At 40.2% G+C, this 18,918-nt stretch overlaps 1 protein-coding gene across 1 annotated transcript in view; it reads left to right on the top strand.

Moving 5' to 3' along the window:
• CSGALNACT2 (chondroitin sulfate N-acetylgalactosaminyltransferase 2) overlaps positions 1 to 18,918 on the top strand; it is a 34,191-nt gene that overhangs the window by 2,159 nt on the left and 13,114 nt on the right. The window contains exon 2 of the mRNA XM_072871625.1: positions 15,378 to 16,621. Coding sequence (XP_072727726.1) covers positions 15,958 to 16,621 — 664 coding nt within the window. The 5' untranslated portion in view covers positions 15,378 to 15,957. The remainder of the gene's footprint in view (positions 1 to 15,377; positions 16,622 to 18,918) is intronic.

Here is an 18,918-nt window from a genome sequence, read left to right as displayed (position 1 = left end):
CCCCGGGGTATGGGTCTTCCCAAGTCAGTGAGAAACATCATCTGAGGGCATAGTTAAATGATAAGTAGCTGTGGTCTGTTGCCAAGAAAACCCACAAGCATATCTGGCACAACAATTTCCACCCCTGCACCAGTCTGCTACTTTTGCGCTTGCCAGAAGTGTTCTGTGGACCTCTTTGTAAAAAGCATCACCAGAATGACCTGAACTTATAAAAGAGATAAAACTAAACTTGGGGGAGGGAGGATATGAGAAATATGAGGCCAGGTTTTTTTATTGCAGAGAACAAATTGCACAATATTTTTCTTAACGCTGAAACAGTCTGTCATTATGAAGCAAGCTTCATGACTTGCAGTATTTTCTCTTTAAATAACGCTGAAGCAGAATTCATGGAGGTGGGATGAAACTCAGGCTTTGGATAAGGATTTGGGTGGCACTGGAACTGATAACGTGCTTGGCTTTCAGTTAGCTCATCTGTCTTCTACCCTCTTAGACGATCAGCCCTCCAGAAGAAAAGTATGGGAAGAAACCGTAATAACCTTGCTCTTGGAAAAATAAAATAGCAAATAGACAGGTATTTCAAGCACAAGACCTTCTTTTTTTTTTAAAAAAAAAAGGTCCTTAAAAAAGAATTCTCAAAGGGTACAATGGAAAGAAAATGTTTCAGGAGCATAATAGCTTTTGTAAAGGAAAAAAAATACTGTACTTTATCTATGCAACTAACTGTTCTGCAAGCTTAGTGCTGGAAATGAGAAAATGAGATCATAACTCACAAGATGTTCATAAAGAAATATAATGCGTTTTTAAGGGAATGGGAGTACAGTTTTACTTCTGAGTTATAGCCACAGCTTGTAAGAAGAAGTTGCGGAAGGACGCTTCTCACTGTCTGCCAGACCAGTTTCATTTTGAATGATGATTAGAAAAGCCCAGCACTTCCATTAATATTATTGTTTATTAGAAAAATCTGAAAGTGTACAATGACTTTAGTAATCTTAATTTCTTTTTTATGAAGCTATTTTGAAACAAAATAAACATTTCTGAAGGCAGGAACAGTACTGCAAGTTGCAGCCCCCCTTGTCATGCACGTCTTCTGGTGCAAAAGGAGTGGGACAGGATACTGTCTGAGGCTTTTTTTTAGGTGCCTCTAGGTGCTGCTTTCATCTAAGCCTGTTTGTTTAAAAATTTTTATAGTGAGGCTGTGGGTATCTTATGTATACCTAAAAATGTAGACAGGTGGGTTAGACAGCTCAATAGTTCTTGGGTATCTTACACCCTGTGTGTCTAATCTAAATTGGTGATTCTGATGGACAATGCTAGCTGAGAAACTTTTTTTTTAAAAAGTAAGAGTAACTAGATAATCATTGCAAGCTATATGTAGTAACTAAAGATCAGAGGTTCAAGGGGAAAGGAAAATGAGCTTTTTTCCTAATCCTGGAAGATTTTGCTGCACGTGAAGATGTGGCACACTAAAATACGTGTGAGAAGCTTGTACTCTTTCTGTGCTGGCACTAGGCTGTCCATACTGCTTCTCATTTGTGTATGGTAAGGTTGGCAGGAGTCACTTGCTCCACAGTTATTTCGGAGTAGAGTATGGTGGGAAGAATATCTTGGCATAATCTCTGCTTTACCTTACCTGTTTTTAAAGGCTTTTCCTATTCACAAACCAGATGCTCTAAAACTCTTATTAGCAAATTGATAAAGCTGGTAAGCCGTTGCCAGTGCTGTGAGTGCAAATGTGAGCGTTGGAAAGAGCATCAATGGAGCATCAGTGTTTCAAAGTGAAGTTCAGAGCATCCAAATGTGACTTCAGGTGAGGAAGCTACTGTGTGAGGAAATCTTGCACGTCCTTTTTTTTAATCTAACCATTTCCTGCCATTCTTAATCATCTCCAACTGTAAAAAATAACTGTAGTGATCGGCCTGTTTACTCATTAGCATCTGCCTGCAGTACATGTGCCTTCCAGCACCATGCTCTTGGGTCTAATCGCTTCTGTTAGTCCCCACCGTGGCCCTGGGGCGTTCTTGGTCTAAGCCCCATCTGCCTCCCTGGCCTTCGGTGGCAGATGGGCATGTCTACTCAATAGGTATGTTTGAGGATCATCTTGGCAGCTGTGTTGGTGGGTGACGGAAAGGGCAGGCCTGCCTGTGTTTTTCTTTCACCTTCTTCCTCCTTGGTATTAACCAAGTATTTCACTGGTAGAGTGGGTGGGTGATAAAAGGCAGGTCTGTCTCGCTGTTTTTCTTGCCCTTTCTTCCTCCCCCGTACTAAATGGTGCTGTTTCACTAGTGAAGCAGCTTCTAGAAGAGGATCCACCTCCCTCATGGTACTGGGCTTTCTGGTAGGGATGTCACTGAGGGCCTCTGTCTGGAAAGCCTGGATCAGCACCTGACGGCCAGCATACGTGCCCTTCTGGTGTCGAAAGTGAGTCTTCCCATCAGTGTCTCTCTTCTCAATTAATTCATTACTTCAATACATGGAGGGATAAGAACGTTACCTATGGGAGTTTGAGTGCAAGTACACAATAGGTGACTAAAGAAAACTGCAGAACTGAAGTAGCGCAGCCATCTCGGCAGCGTAGGGATGGCTGGACTGATGCTGGGAGAGGGTTGGGCGGGCAGACACGTTTGGCACTTGTTCTGCCAAAAACTAAGGGAGCTCTTAGTTTACTCTTCTCTGGCATACTGCAGGGAGTTTCTGTTAAAGGAAACTGATATTCCAGTTGTAGAACAGAAGTAAAATTCTTTCATGGCTAATGAAAGGCAGGACCCTCTGGAGATGGGTCCTGCCACGTATATAATGGCTGTCACAGGCAACAGAGTCCTTTCACTGAGCTGAACATAACTCAAGATTCTTATGTGTTCAAAGGTAAAATAATACAATGCATAACAGCTAGGAACTAAAGGTGGACTTAAAAATACAGTACTTGCACATATTAAATTTTTACAAGTAAAATTTCTAAACAGCTTAGCTTTTTATCCCTATATAGCTATCTGCTTCTCGTATTTAACTTTGACAAATGAACATCACCCACAAAAGGAGGTTAATGTGTCTGCACTGTTAATTGTGCTTTTTGTCAAGACAGTAGATCAGCACTTTCATAAGAGATCAAAATTGTAGGACACCCGAGTTCTCCAAAAAGTTGTATACAAAGCTAGGCTAGCTTTGTATTAACATATTAGGATTTGGAAGTCAGGGTGACTAGTCTCAGATAATCCTGTAAGGAAAAAGGGCTCTAATAATTCTTCAGATGCCAGTTGCAAGATAAAGACTTGGAAGGCTAGTTTCTGGCTTGCAGATGTGTAGTTGCAGGAAACTGGGGGAGTGTAAAGCTGATGGCTGAGCTGCTGCTGTGCAGAGGTGCTGCAGATAATTCTGTTGGTGGATGTTGTAGCGTCCTATGACATTTAACATCTGATAGTTAATTGTAGCAAGGTAGCTAACCAGGCAGATTTCTTGCTACTCCAGTGTTCCTGTCTGGTGTTTACATATGTGTATCTTCTCTACAGAAAGAGTAGAAATAATATTTAAACAATTCTTCTGGGTTGAGTCTGTGTTGCTGTTGCAAGAGCAGGTGTTGAGCAGTGATGCACAGGAAGCAACTGAAGCTTGTTGTGAACACTGCTGCATTAAAGCAGGGGAAATGCATTAAAGCAGGGGAAATAATGCATTAAAGCAGGGGAAATGCAGTAAACGAGCTTGTGTTTTGAAGCACACTCTGAAGATACAAAATGCTAGTCTTGAGCACAGTTTAGAGTCTCTGGAATTATATGGAGGGCTAAGTCATTAGTTTCTATGAAATAAAATCTGTCCTGGAAGAGTGTTTTGGGTGATAGCCTTCAGGTGACTTGTGGTAGCACTTCCGCTGTCTCTTAAGGGTTTCCCCAAGCAGTGGTGTCAAAAATGATGAGACACTTGTCAGCACTGTTGATACCACTGGCAGCCCTGGGGGCAGCAGATGGCTTGCATGTCTTCCTAGTGCTCTAGTAGAGTGGAAATTAAGACTGCTGAGTGATAGTAGTTTAGTCCATTTTTCATGTGATCTGGGAGCTTCTGATATGGATAGAAGTCTTCTGAAGGGATGTACAATTTGCAGAGTAGGAGGTGAGTATCGGTTGAGGTTGGTGCCAGCTGGCCAGAGGCTGGCGTGACTGCTGTGCCTGCCTCTTCCCAGCACAGTCTGGAAGCAGTGCTCCAGTAAGATGTCTGTACAGGGCAGACTCCGCCCCACTGCTCCCAATGTTTCGAACAGGACTGAGTTTTAACATCCAAAATGCTGTATTAGGTTCTGCTATTAAGTGCTACTAAGCCCTGTTTCTTTGGGTTTTTTCAGATTTCAGACATAATCCAGTGACTTTGAATTTATTGCATTTAACCCTTCACAGTTGCTCCTTAGTTGTGTAAGGTCCTGGGCTTCTATTAGAGTTTTACCTAGTTAGACGGAGAGGTGAAAGCGTGATAGGGATTTAAGTCGACTTGTCTGAAGGGGCAAGAAGAGAAAGTAACCAAATTTTAAACCAGTGTTAAAATAGCGTAGCAGAAGTTGCTGCCAGTAGGATCATGTGTCAAATGTGGCAATTTGAATAAATAGTTTGCAACAAGTGTCGTGGTAACAACCTGTATTTCCCTGCTGTGAAGCAAAACTAGCAAAAAAAAAGTTGTGGAATATGAGCACAACAGAAGAATGGCACAAGGAGCCTGCAAAAACTCAACAGAGGTTTACACAAACTCCTGGCTTCTTTCACCTCCAAATCATGATCATCTCTTCCTGAAGAGGAGGAAGGATGGTCCCAGTGGTCCAAAGACTGACTTCAGGGACTTGAATAACAAACCAAAGAGAGATGGAACAGGAAATGCGAAATATTGAGTGTTTGGTGTTTCTATTTTTCACAGTGGTGTCTTTTTCAGTGCAAGGCAACTTTAAAAAAAAAAAAAAGAATATCAAGATAGATAGTTCTGACAAGCTGCTAGCTTCTCTGCTTCCAGTGAAGCCTGGTATTGCTAGTCCTTTAAGAGTAAGTTAATACTTAGTTATAATGTCAAATTGAAAAATTACAGATGACATAAGTGCATCAAGCTGTGCTTCTAGAATGCACCAGATGTTTCTCAATTGTTTGGCATCCAGCTTTCACTTCTGGTGACATTCATGGCTGATTTGTTGTGCTGAAAGCAGAACCTAAACTACTACGCTGATTTTTAGCCATTTAAAAAATATTTGTAGGTTGTGTTCCTCCTGCCATCTTAAATTCATGGACTGAGGAAAAAGCAAAGTGAGCCCAGTTTTGAATATCACATGTTGAACTTAAGCTAGCTGAGTCAGTTTATTTAAGAAAAACTTTAGGGTGATTGATCTTCAAGGCAACGTTTTTCTCAGAGCTTCTGTATCAAATTGTATTTTAAACTGGTTTTAGATATTTTAAAGCTCTCAAGCTAAACTACCAGTTGGACAAAATGCATGGAAATGTCTTCCAATGGTAACTTCAGGAGTTTTATTGCTCTTCAGACTTGCAATGAAGAGATTTCTATGCAAATATTACTTGGTCCAGGGTACCCCCCACAAAATTTGGCAATACATCATAGCTTTAATGAGAATGTTGCTGTGGTAGTAATTGGTGCATAGTTGTCCAATGAAACTTTTTTATTAAATTTAAATCAATTGCCTTTATATGTTTCTGCTTTTGAGGCTGATATTAATAGAAGTCTGAAAGTCTTTTTAAGAAAGAATCAGGTGCACTTGAGAATTTAACTTCTCACTATTTTCATTTCAACTGCTATAGCTTTCTCATAACCTGAATTTGTACCTCCTTGAAAACAGTATAGTTCCTACTATAGAAAAATTACAGAAAATTAAAAAAAAAAAACCAAACCCTAACTGTTCCACATGATTCAGTGTCTAACTGGTTTTTAAAATGCTGGCTAATTAGCTGTGAAACTATTAGAAAGAACACCCTGGCTAAGGCCGGTACTTCTCCATCTGTTCTTTTGGTAGAGTAGAAAAAGAAATCTGTATGTGATAACCACCTGTTAGGTACCTTTCAGAGCTTCAAAGGGGATCTGGTTTGCCGTACAGTATTTTCAGATTTGCTTTACAAGTGTAAGGAAACTGGATGCATGACCTTTCTCCTTACCTCCCACAGTGGGAAATCTTCCACTAGCTCTGTGTATGAACTTGGATGACAGCTATCCTTTAAAAATAGCACAAGAGTTTACATATATTGGAATATATATTTTCACTGTGCTCAGGGTACAGTAACTGCATTGTCTTGATCTCCATACATAGAGAACTAGATGGTAATTAGAGAGATGTGATAAAACAGAATATGACTTGATTCTGAGAATGTAGTTAGATGTGGTACCTAGGTGAAGCAGTTCCAAGAAGCCCACATTTTCAGCTCTTTGTTTTTGCCTGCTACAGTTCCCACAATGGACAACTTCAGTCATTCTCAGCGTTTCATTTTTTAATGAATAGAAAATGGCATCAGTGAAAATGTAGGTATGCTGTGCAAATGCTATACACCTGAGCTAGGATCACTAGTTACCTTTTACTGTTCTATTGCGTTGCTGGAGCATGTTCATCTTGTATGGGGAAAATATTTAGCTGGGGCCTTTTAAGATGTTTAGACACCTTGGGTGTCTAAGGAGTATTTTACCTTTCCTCAGTCACTGTAAGGTGATGCACTTTAAGTATAACTGCTTTTTCTGTCCTTCTGAAACAGGCTGTTTTCCTGTGCAAAAAAAACCTCCTACAGCATTACCTTTTTGAAGACTACTGGACATCATAAGTTATTTCTGCTTCTTGCTGCAGCTGTTGCTCTGTCATACTGAAAGGAGTATAAAGATTTCTCTGCATGTACTCTAACAGAGACTACTATGCATCCTTGAAGATAAGCTACAGTTGCTGTAAGAACTGTGATTTAGTTTTGCTTAAGCTATCCTCCACAATAATGCAGCTGTCCTTTTGCCCTTGATTGAGTCTGCAGTGTTATATGCACTGTGCCAAGGTTCTGTCAGCCTTCAGTGAAGAGGCCTGAGTACTGCCATCAGCTGGGTAAGGTTGCTCAGGTGGTGTGCCCTGGACCGGGAACCCACCTTGCTGCCATGTCACAGGCGTCCATATAATTTATGCAGTCCCTCACGGAGAGTATGTTGTTAATAAGGGTATTGCAAAGCACGTGGTAGAAGTAGGTCAGATTCTTGCCTAACGCTCATGTGAGAAATAACGTTGCTTATGAGATGTTAAAATACCAGGAGAAAGTGCTTCCCTGATGATTGTACTAAGGTAGCTACTGGTACTTTTGTTCCCATTTCTAGGTTGAGCTTTAGCAACCAATAGGGTAGGCAAAGTAAGTGTAGTCATATAATACTGCTGTTCCTTTAATTCCCTTACAATAAGGGAAGAAGTCTTGCTTCTGTACATTTGGACATTGTGGGTTTTTTTACCAAATATAAAAAGGGGAATAATGCCTACAGCAGGGCAAAAACCCACAAGCTAAATATTATAAACTACAGGAAAAGGTGTGTAAAATAGAAAAGTTGTTTATCTTAATGGAAGCTGAAGGTAGTGAGTCTTTCAGGATAGCTATTCAATAAAAATAATTTTAAAGCAAGCAAACAAAACTCCTTCGGCTAGGACGTGTCTTACCTAGGACATTTCACCTAGCTTCTTTCTTGCCAAGCAGATGTCTCTCTTCATAAAAACAGTAAAGCAGCTATGCGTTGACTTTTATTTCCTGGCCTTATCTGAAATGGGATAATACTGACCAGTGTAGTTAAGGTGTAGCTGGTTGGGTTTCAAGTTCCCATTTCAGTTCAGCAGTTTCTAGACAAATGGGCTTGCTCTGGTTTCACTGAAGCCAAAGCAGGGCTCCTATTCATAAGCTCATTGCTTACTTTGGATTAGGTATAAAGTAAATAATGTGAACAACGTTGTTCTTTCATTTGTCCACTTAACTATGTAATGGTGTCATGGATTTGGTTTTGTGTAGGAATAGCAAATGCTGGGACGTACAATAACTTGCTTCTCTAACTTATGGGAGATAAAACTGCTTCGGCAAAAGGCAGGTATTTTTCCTTGTCATTTCACAGTAGATTATGTAAGAATTGCGTTTAAACCATTTCAGTACAGTTAATGTTTCCTTCATTTGAGGATGACAGCATGACTGCTTTTTCCAGGGACTGTGGCAAAAGTGGCAAAAATACTGCCATTTCTAGGTTGTTGGATTATCACCTTCTGCTCGCTTTCTCTGCTACGTTAGCTGTAGCACTGAGAAGGGAGACAATAAAACACGTGCTATTTCCTGTTCTGTCAGCTTGGCATGCCGATTTATCTTTTGGTTTTGTGTCCAGGGTGGGGAAGCAGTAGGTGGTGCAGGGGCAGGACGGGTCCTTCACACAACCCTGATGGTCTGTGTTGCTATTGTAAAAACACATGCCAGTGAACTTGGTGAAACCGAGGCACAAATTGAAGAGAGGGTTTGGGAAGTGTCTAAAGAGTAAGACCTGCTTGATTGTCCTTCATAGGCTAAACCTGCACAGACTCGATCCTGTGATGATTAAGCTCCACTATTAAAATGAAACCATACTCTTTTCTATGCTTTCTTCTTTAAAGGCGGCTTCTGGTTAGTATAAAGTGTGCTGCTTCAGTTGCATCTTCTGAAAAGGTGCAATTAATAAACAGCATCAGGGCCTTGTTTAGAAGTGAAAAAAGGCAGAATTCCTTATCAATAAAGCCTCTCTAGTGTTGAGAGTGAGTTGATCTATTGCATGAAACAAGGGAGATGAGAAACCCCATGTATCTTCCCCGTGTACTGGAGTCTCTGATGTGACAGTGGAAACTTCTGGAGGGTTAGTCTTAATTTTATTTTGGAGCACAGCATTTCTGCTGGCAAAAGCACCATGTTGCTTTTGTAAAAGAAACCATTTGCATAGGGAATATTATTTTTTGAGTAATAAATCATGTGATTGTTGTCACCAGTCACTGAAGTAACTTTTTCCTACAGGTTCCCATGGCAGAACTACTAGTCCCTGATATACTACAAGTACTACTATGATCATTGCGCCAAAGGCATGAATTTTTTTTCTTCCCTTTTAGGAACTAAACAAATGTCTGAAGTTACCTAGTGCAGATATGCTCGAGCACTTGATAATTCATGGCAGGCTGTTCATAATGTATACAGTTCTTGTGTTGACTGTGTGGTGGTTTGTTTGGTTTTTTTTCCCATGTCTTTAATTAAAAATGAGCTAAGATGCTCAGTGATCAGTGTGCAGTCGTCCTTGACCCCCTGCCCGCCCCCTCCGTGGGACTCTGGCTTTGGCAGTGTTTACCAGTGGGAGTTTATAACAAAGCAGAGGGAGACAAAAACCCCAAACCTGTGAGCGAACTGGAGCAGTGCTAAACTGATAGCTCAGCATTATCCTGGGTTGTTAGCTGATGAGCAGCCAGGTGAGGCTGGCTGCAGTAACATAGAAGATTGCATAGCTGTTACTGCTTGTGTTGCCTCACTTCTAAAATACTCATATATACACGATTCAAGGTGACAATTGGAGTCTGCCGTGTGACTGATGGACACAAGCCGAATGCAACTGTTTTTCATATTTATCAACCAGCCTGAGGCGATAAGTTTATAGGAATTAAGGATCACAGATTTTGTGGGGTTGAGTTAGATCTGATGGAGAGCTAATTCTGTCACCTAGTCTCCCAAGGCAGATGTCTTGTCATTTTGTTTTGTGTTGTTTTTTTTTAACTCTTGGACTTCTGGTTTAGATCTGCAATGTCTGGAAAAATAACTTTCTGCAGAAACTGCTCTGTGCTGTTGAAGAGTGCTGGTGTGTGCTCTTACAGGTTTGGTTCTGTACAAGTATTGTCCGTGTGAGCATGCCAAGGTAGTATGCCATGCGGTGGGAATGCTGGGAAGGTACAGAGGACGACATGAGGAAATCTTGATGAAAATCATAAGAGGTAGCTGGAAGAAAAATTCACTTTAGTGTCAGTCAGATAATGGGAGTAGCAAAGCTGCAGTTCTGTGCTTACAAATTAAGCTTGCATGTTGTGATGAATTGGAACAGTGTATTATGCTCTAAGCTTTCAAAAAGTTGAAAATAAGCTGTTGCTTGTGCCTGATGTGATTGATTTACCGTGGGCAGTGGTTGCAATGTGTATAAGTGCAACTTTCAAATTCTTCAGGATTTATTATTAAACTGGTACAGTCTAAAATGGTTTGTGGTTATTTTCACTTTCCTGCTGATTTTCTTGAATGTAGATCTTCTTTCCTTAAATTGATAGTGGCTTTCAACTTCTCTCTCATCCAGCAGCGTGCATGTGTGTGTGCTTGTGTGCTCGGGAGGCAGAGCTGTAGCTGAAAGCAAATCAGATGGTGGAATTGTGACAAAAGAATGTTACTTGCAGTCAGTCCAGTGAGGGTGAGATATTAGACTAACTACGGCCCCTAACTCTTCTCTTGGATATTTTTTCTCTTCTCTGCTTTCCCCTTTCTATTAACCTTCCCGACAGCAGAAAAATCTGACTTCGGTACTTGTTTGACTAGAGCTGTATAATAAATTCCTGAACAAATTTGTTTGTGTCTTTTCTGAGGCTATACCTCAGCGGGCTGTCTAAGCAGAGATGATGTGTTTCTGCATACTTAAGGTATGGTTTGAGGTTTCTCACTCCAGGCTTTATGCAAAGATTGTCCTCAACAGCAAAGACGGCCAACTTGCTTTGTGTTGGTTTCAGCAAATGAGAAAATAACTGTGTGTGCAATGTTTCTCTAACATTCACAATCAATTCTGTTTTCAGTGACGCTCTTCAGAATAAGATGGAATATTCAAGGGATGATATTGGACCTTATGTTTTCATTGTATAACTTGCCAAGGAGAGAAGTATGTGTGTATGGAGGGAGTTTAAGACAGTGAATATCTGTGGCATCTGGGTGAAATTATGAACAATAAAATAACTATGAAAATCAGCTGGAATTTCATAAGCAGCTAAACTATGACCATCTAGGGCATGCTGAACAAAAAGGACATGTCTAAAGTAGAACATGCTAAAATGAGGAATGTCTGTACAGTCTGGCATGAAGCAAGTGCATACTGAATTAGGTCACTGCTTTAAGTGTGAATGTTTCCCCTCTTTAGAAAGACGTACTCACCCTTTGCAACAAGGAACCAAAACAGAATGCTAATATAATAAAAACAAATTTAAAAGCATTTTCAATTAGCATGCTGGTCTATTCCCTTGTGCTTAGAGAATCAATGAGCTCTTTTGTAAGGAACAGAAACATTTCCATAGTTGAATATACATAAGGCCCTGGAAATGCAGAAAGAATAACAACCAGTTGCTTCTGGAAAACTTGCAAATCTTTATAAGCATTGTATAAGCCTCAGATGTCTTGTCCTTTGGAGATCATAGGGAGTACTGCAAATAGACTGTTTCAAAGAATTGAAATAAAGTGAAGTATCAGCATATGCAATTGAAAGATTTGGAACTTAAACACTGAAATGCTGATCCCAGGGACTTCTGTGTGATTACTTATTTCCAGGTAAACTTACTGTTCTTTTGTATAAACTTCAGAATGTACCATGTGACACTGAATTGATTTTCCTATTGTGATTCTTGGGATCCTGTGTGCTTTTGCTAATTCTGGGGTTTTGCAGCCTGCTTTCTCTCATAATTGTCTTCTACAGCCTGGGAGTAGTTACTGGAATTCCTAAAATAGTGCTGTGCCAGGCCTAATTCATATCAAATTTGGGTTGTAAATATGTGAAACTAGTGCTTTTCTGAAAAGAGAGGGTGGTGAAATAGAGGGCTCATAAACCCTCCTTTTCTGATGGGATGAGAATTAAGATTCTTACTGGCTTCCCTCACTCCTTGGAGGATGCAAGATTAAATCTGTGTCTGACTCCTTTATGATGATTCTTCTCAGCAGAAGTAATACTGGGGGGGGGGAAGAAGAGATGTCCAAATTGGCTCAGTCCCTACTGCTTAGCAAACTAAGTTACCCCTTCAGCTCTCCATGTGCAATTTAAAATTTTAATGTTGTTTAACGTAACTGGTTGCATGAACATTCCTTGCCTTCAAAGGCCGCAGGGAAACTAGTGGGAAAAATGCCTGTTCTTTATGGTGTCGCAGGAAAACTGTCAAAGATAAATAGGCAAGGCCTATCTGTGCAAAAAGGCTGTCTTGGTAATAAGATTGTCACTAGCTCACTAGAAAAGGGTTTCGACTAATGAGGGAATAATTAGACCCTAGAAGGAAAAGAACCAGCGAGCTCTCTATAGCCCACCACATGGAGTTTCCATTGCTTCAGAAAGGGCTTATTGTTTGTCTTCCTTAAGGCAGCGCTCCACAAACAGCCCTCGCCTCTAAACAGGTAAAGTGCCAGTAGGAAGGCTCAGAAATCTGCAGTTATATATCATTTTTTGTTCTTGCGTTGGTGATGCAATGTAAGCAGCCAGTCCCTGTGGAGGCATGCTGACTTTCTTAATCCATGCTTACCATAAGGATGTACATTTGGCCACAGTTAAGTAAGTTATTAATAACAGAGTTGTTCTTTCATTGCGCCCTGCTACTGTCTGAGGGAATCTTAATCACCCGGTACATTGTGTCCTCTTGACACCCCATCAGGAAATCTGTTGTCACTTGCTTCTAAGACATGAATGAGACCTAAAGAAACTTAGTGACTCATCAAAGTTGAACACAGGGCAATTTATTGGTGGAGCAAGAATTGAATAAAGGCCTACTAGGCTAATGTCCCAGCTTCAGGGGCATCTATTCATCGCTTAACAACAGTTACTGATTGTTTAACGCCCGTGGTGGTAGGAGTTTGTGTGACTTAGGTGGCTTTAAGGTAGAAGTTCAGTGATGAACCAAATCTGGCCGTGGTTTGCAGCCGCCTGCACTGCCCATTATCAAGCCGTACCATGGTAGCCCAAATAATCTCTTAAGACAGTCTTAACTAGAAATATTAGCTCCTGCTTTCTATTACATGCTTTCATTTTCTTTAATTATCCTGTAAAAGTGAAGAGAAAGGTAAAGGGAAAACACAAAGCTGTCATCTTTGTGTCCTGCTGAGCTGTAAGACTCAGCCTTGTTTCCTACCCTGTCCCCAGTACCAAAAGCATCTCTTCATAACTTGAAAAGCTGATTTTTGTAGTGGTATGGTAGCTGTGTTTGTGTACACAGCGATGTAAAAATGCATTTGTTCTTGACAGCAGTAATAAGGCTGTGCAGTGAAAAAGAGTTGGGACTGGGTTTGTCAATACTTTGTGCAACTCAGGTAGTTCGATCATTTTTCAATATGCCTTGACTGATCTAAGATGTGCCAGCTTCTGCATGGAGTAGCTTTAGTACAGTCTAGCATTTATCAAGGTTTAAAGAAACATATAGTTCTTTATGTTATTAGTTGCGGCTTCACCTCTTGCAGTCTAACAGAACAAGAATTCAGGGAGAAATGTGAAAAAACATTATATAGGCAACTTTGTACTAAAGAAAGCTTGGGATGGTATTATGTCATTTCTGTGAACTGGTTTTATCCTGTAGATTGTTTTTTCTTCTGTCTCCCCTGATTCACCATGTCTGGACCCTGGTCTGAGGATACATCTGGTGTTGATCACTCTTTATAGGCATTTAACTTGCATTTGTATAATGTGTTTGTGCAATGAGGAGTGACTAACTTCTGTCTTACTTGGACTTAAAAGGATGTCATTTAGAATTCAGTTGATAAAACTGTTAGTTATTTTGTACCGAAGGGTCCAGTAGCTTTACATGAATTCAAAAAGCTTCACTTTCAGATAACTATTGCCTTTTAAGCTGCTGTATTAAGAATTTCTACACAGTGGCTCTAATTTATTTGTGAACGGGGTCATAGGCAGGAACTTTAGCACTAGAAATACTAATAACTGCTTCAAGCAGTCCTGTAGACTTCAGCTGGACAACTCCAAGGTGTGCAGCTCTTGCAAAACTTAGTGTGCATGACATGCATGCCAATTTAGGTCAGCTATCACAGGCATTGGTGTTGGCGGTATGAATAAATTACTTAATCTTTCAGGCCTTGTTATTGGAGCTTTCGTGCAAATGAGGATGCTGAATATGATACCGCTGATCATGGTATCATGCTGATCATGATACCACGTGGTACCTGGTTCTCACTAAAGCAATATCCTGATGCTGGGAAGGGAGAAATGTTGCAAGGACATAACTGGGGAGAAACGTTGCAAGGTGTTTGTTGTAAACACACGGAGCGCATCGTGGCACCGTGACATATTTGCAAGGACTGAGGAAGATGGGGTTTGTGGCTGCTGGTGGTGTTAGGTAACAGTCTGTCCAACCCATATATAAGGAGTATTGGAGTAGGCAATATTTTTCTAATCTCATAAGCATACTGAAACTAAACTGAAGTTACTCAAGTCCCAGAACTTTTCCCAAACAATAATTACACAACACAGTTTAAATGTATGTAGAGCTAGTAGATCCCTGGATAAATTTTCATGAGCTTCACTTATTTTCTACAACCAAGTTTTAAACAAAAGTATTTTATTAATGTTAGAAGTAGACTAACATGCATTGAGCTTACTTCTTAGCTCTTTATGCTGTCGTTGAAGAGGCCCATAAACTGTTTTGCTGACTATTATTGCTGAGTAGGATTTTTGGTATCCCCCTCTTGCCCAGCTGTGATCTTTTTCCCTGGTCTTTTCCTCCGAGCCCATTTGGTCAGCAGTGTAAGAGGGTGACCCATGCAAACGGTCAACGCCTCTTCATGCTGGCCTACCCAAATCAAAAGGTGGAAATGTTCGTGAATGGATAGTCTGAGGCTCCCTTTCATCAGTCAGGATTTGGGGTTTGAATTTGAATTTGACCTATTCTGAAATGCTGTTTCTGTGAACTTTGATATTTAAATCTGCAATACTTTATTCATGAGTGAATAATTATTCCCTAAAAGATACTCACTTAAAGTAAAAGCAAATGGAAATGCAAGCTGCTGCTGCTGCTTCAAAATAGTTCTTGGAATTTTTTTTTTAGAGGAGTAGGAAGGGCATGGGTTTTGTTGGTGGCTTTTTCTTCCCACAGAGTAAAACAAAACAAAAGACCAAGAAGAAACAGGGGAGTTAAAACAAATAGAACTTGATGAGGCTAGAAGAACCCTTACTGCTTTAGCTAGCTATGTGAAAAATGTATTTCATTAGACTGTCCATATTGCTGTTTTCCAGACACACTGTCAAAGGGAATCACTGATGGGTAATGCAATGGAAAGAAATAATGTTTTCTTTCTCTTTTTCCCACCCCTTCCCCCATCGATCCTTTGCATCCATGTGTTACAACTTTGTTCATGTTTTCCAAATGACTGGCTGCTTTGTAGTTCTAATATGCACCTTTCTTTTAATTTTAGGTTCTGTCTTCATTTTGCTGACTCAAACCGCAGATTCCAAGGGAAGGAGGGGAAGTGGAATAAAATACTGAAGTGCCAGAGGAAAAGCCAGACTAGCCAATGAAAATTACTGTTACCAAACTGTAGACTGCTCTCACTTACACATAGTGGGGGGGACTGTCGATTCAAAGCTTATAAAATGACTCTTGCAGACTTTCCTCACTGAACTTCAGATAGGCTAAAACCCTTCAACTAGGGTTGAATTAGGAAATGGAAATATGACTCCTTGCTGGTGTCTTCAGTCTTCCTCCCCCTCTGCTGGGTTTTTTGTTTGGGGTAGGAAATCCTGAACAAATTGTATGGCGTCAACCAAACTTACAGTTGATGGTTATGGATGACATAGGAACTTCAGATTTATGTCTCTGCAATGACACCTGATTAAGGCAAAGGTTGAAAACTGATCATCAGCTACTTTATCAAAACTTGTAGTAACTATTACAGTCATGCTTTCTCTCTCTTTCTAAGATTTGAACTCTGGGGTGATGTTCCTTGGAAGGCATGAGCAGATAAGTCATCTTTTTGGATTGGAATCGGAAATAATATGAGAATGCCCAGAAGAGGCTTAGTAATTCAAGCCAGGACTCGCTGGCTATTAGTGGGCCTTGCTTTACTATTCAGTTTAGTCTTGCTCATGTATTTGCTCGAGTGTGCTCCACAAACAGATGGTAATGGATCTCTACCTGGTGTTGTAGGTGAAAATATGGGTAAAGAATACTATCAAGCTCTCTTGCAGGAACAAGAAGAGCATTATCAAAACCGAGCTACCAGTCTGAAACGTCAGATTGCCCAGTTAAAGCAAGAGCTTCAGGAAATGAGTGATAAATTGAAATCCCTACAGGAAAAAAAGAGCCCCAAGGTCAATGGTATGAACTACCAGGGCACCAAAGAACAAGCATCCAATGATCTCCTAGAGTTTCTTCATTCCCAGATTGACAAAGCTGAGGTGAGCGTGGGGGCCAAACTGCCTAGTGAATATGGCGTCATTCCTTTTGAAAGCTTTACGTCCATGAAGGTATTCCAGTTGGAGATGGGGCTCACTCGGCATCCAGAAGAGAAACCTGTTAGAAAGGATAAACGAGACGAACTGGTGGAAGTTATTGAGGCTGGCCTAGAAGTTATCAATAATCCAGATGAAGAAGATGGACAAGATGAAGATGATGGAGTAGGAGAGAGGCAGCTGTATAGTGAAAATGATTTCATAGAAGGTATGTTTACTACATGCTTTCCAGCCAGTTAACAGAATGTCACAACAGGCATTTAATGGTGTTTGTATTTTTAGGGGTTTTACCTACTTGAATGTAGTCTTGAACAGCAATTACACAGCAAGAACCTTTATTTCTAATGATGAGAATATTACTGCTTCATTATGTTTTGTTTTGTGTAGGGAGCAAGAAATCCATTTCAGAAGGGCTCACCACAAGAAGTGTACAGGGGAAGTTGTAGCTGCTTAAAATACTGAGGCATTCGTAACTGATTTTAGCTGAAGTCAGTGTGACGCAGCTGCTTATGGTACTAAATAACTGAAAGACTTCCAGTGAAACTGGTGGCAGTGGGAAGGAGAAATTGATTCATCTCTGTTGTTCCAGCATAGTTAAGCTATTCAGTATGAAGCTACAGGGTTTTCTTCTTCACTCATCTCTATGCCAGTTGTAGTTGCTATTCAGGCTTTTGACTCTCGTAGAGTTGGCATACTCATTGGAGGGAGAGCATTGGTAGGCTAACATGTTTTGGTCATGTCAGCTGAAGAACTTTCAGCTGAAGAACTTGGTGTCCTGAATAGACCCTTCATGGTATACTAGTTACGGGGTTTGCTAAGCCACGCAACCTTGAACTGTTCTCTTGTTCTCTATTCAATTATCGTTCAGTGCTTGTGAATTTAATTACAGAACACATTATTATAAAAACAAAAATAGCAGTTATGCTTTCAGCATTGTGACACCCTTAAAAGATGCGTTAATGGTAATTCCTATAGAAGTTGGCTTTGAAGGTACAGAGTAATGCTGACGGAGATAAGTATTATCAAAAACCTGCCCTAGTACCTCTTTTTTGTATTTACAGTATTAAATACAGTTCATGCTGCCATAAAAAAACCCCCAAAAGTTGGACCATGTTATAAGAGCATTACTGTAAAAGGGATTCTGGATCTCAGCAGTACTGATGTCTGCACTATTAAGCAAACACATGTTGGAGAAAGGTACCGTTGGCCTTGAAATAATCAGTTCTTTCAGTCTAAGATGATGTAATTGGTCTGTAGCACAAAATGTCTCTGCTTTTAACAGCTACTGTGTTTAAAGTTTAATGCAAGTACTCTTCTTCATTCCAGAAGGTGGGCAGGACATAGAATCCACTCAGCTGTCTCAGTCTAACACAGCCAGCGCAGGGTTAGGCTCTTAGTACAGTTTTCACGTAAAACCATATTATTTTGTCTGGAAGTAGTCATTCTTGCAGTCTTTTAATTGCTTTCTTTTTATATTAAGTGTGCAGCTGCTTATCCTTTACTGTTTTAGGTACTGCTTACACTCTACCAGATTTTTTTTACCAGTACTGAAATATTCATTTTTCTTAGTGTACTGCCTTTAATGACTGCAGACTGCCAAGAAAGCAAGGAGATGTAGGACCTTAGAACTATACTTAACACCTGTGTCTCTGTTTGCACCAGTATATTGATAATTCATTTTGGAAGTTGAACTAATTTCCTTTTGTTGTAAAGGCAGGTTTTTTTCAAGCATAGGTTACAGGAACTGTAGAAAAAATATGCAGCATTAAAAGAAAGTATTTTTATGCTGTAGCTCTTATGGTTGTGTTAGCAACTAGCCATAGTGATATATATCAGCGTCGAAGTTGTGGGTTGTGTGGGTATTCTGTGTTTATGTGTATGTTAGAATACTACTGGCTAATTTAGACACTGGGCCAGCAAAAAAAGCTACTTCTGAATATTAACACCTTTTTTTTTCTTCTGTTGCTCCAAAACTTAGAGGTGAGAAATGGAACCAGCCAGTAGTGGTACCTGCAGGTCCCTTGCCCTGCAGCCCTGTGACTGGGCTGTAGCACACTACCTTGGTTGTCAGTTTGTGTATCCTCGTTTGATGGAAGTGCAGTTGGAAAGTTGATGTCTTTCCATTTAGAAAATACTGCTCCCCTAAGCTATCATAAACTGGTGGGTTTAAGTTTCATAGCAGACTTGGTGTATCTACTGAAGTCACAACAGTTCCTGTAAATGTTTGAAAAGCACAGCTAAATTGTTGCTGGATTAGCATTGCTCATTTAGAGAAACAGTTTGTTAAACTTGGCTTGAATTAAAACAAATAGTTTGTCACTTAAGTTCTGTGTCCTCTTATTTTGTAATAAGTGATTTAGGACTAAGAGTAGAGTTTTATGCAGCTTGAAACAGGCTGAGAAAGTTGGTGTGTGGATTACTTTGGCGGGGCAGGGGGGCAAAAGAGAAAGCTGATACTGCATTAGTTAATACATAGCCATTATATTTTATGCTGAATATGGATAA

This window comes from Ciconia boyciana, chromosome 8 (assembly GCF_034638445.1).
Source record: "Ciconia boyciana chromosome 8, ASM3463844v1, whole genome shotgun sequence".
Classification (NCBI taxonomy): Eukaryota; Metazoa; Chordata; class Aves; order Ciconiiformes; family Ciconiidae; genus Ciconia; species Ciconia boyciana.
Note: the sequence above shows the minus strand (reverse complement) of the source record. Positions and strands in the feature narration are given on the sequence as shown.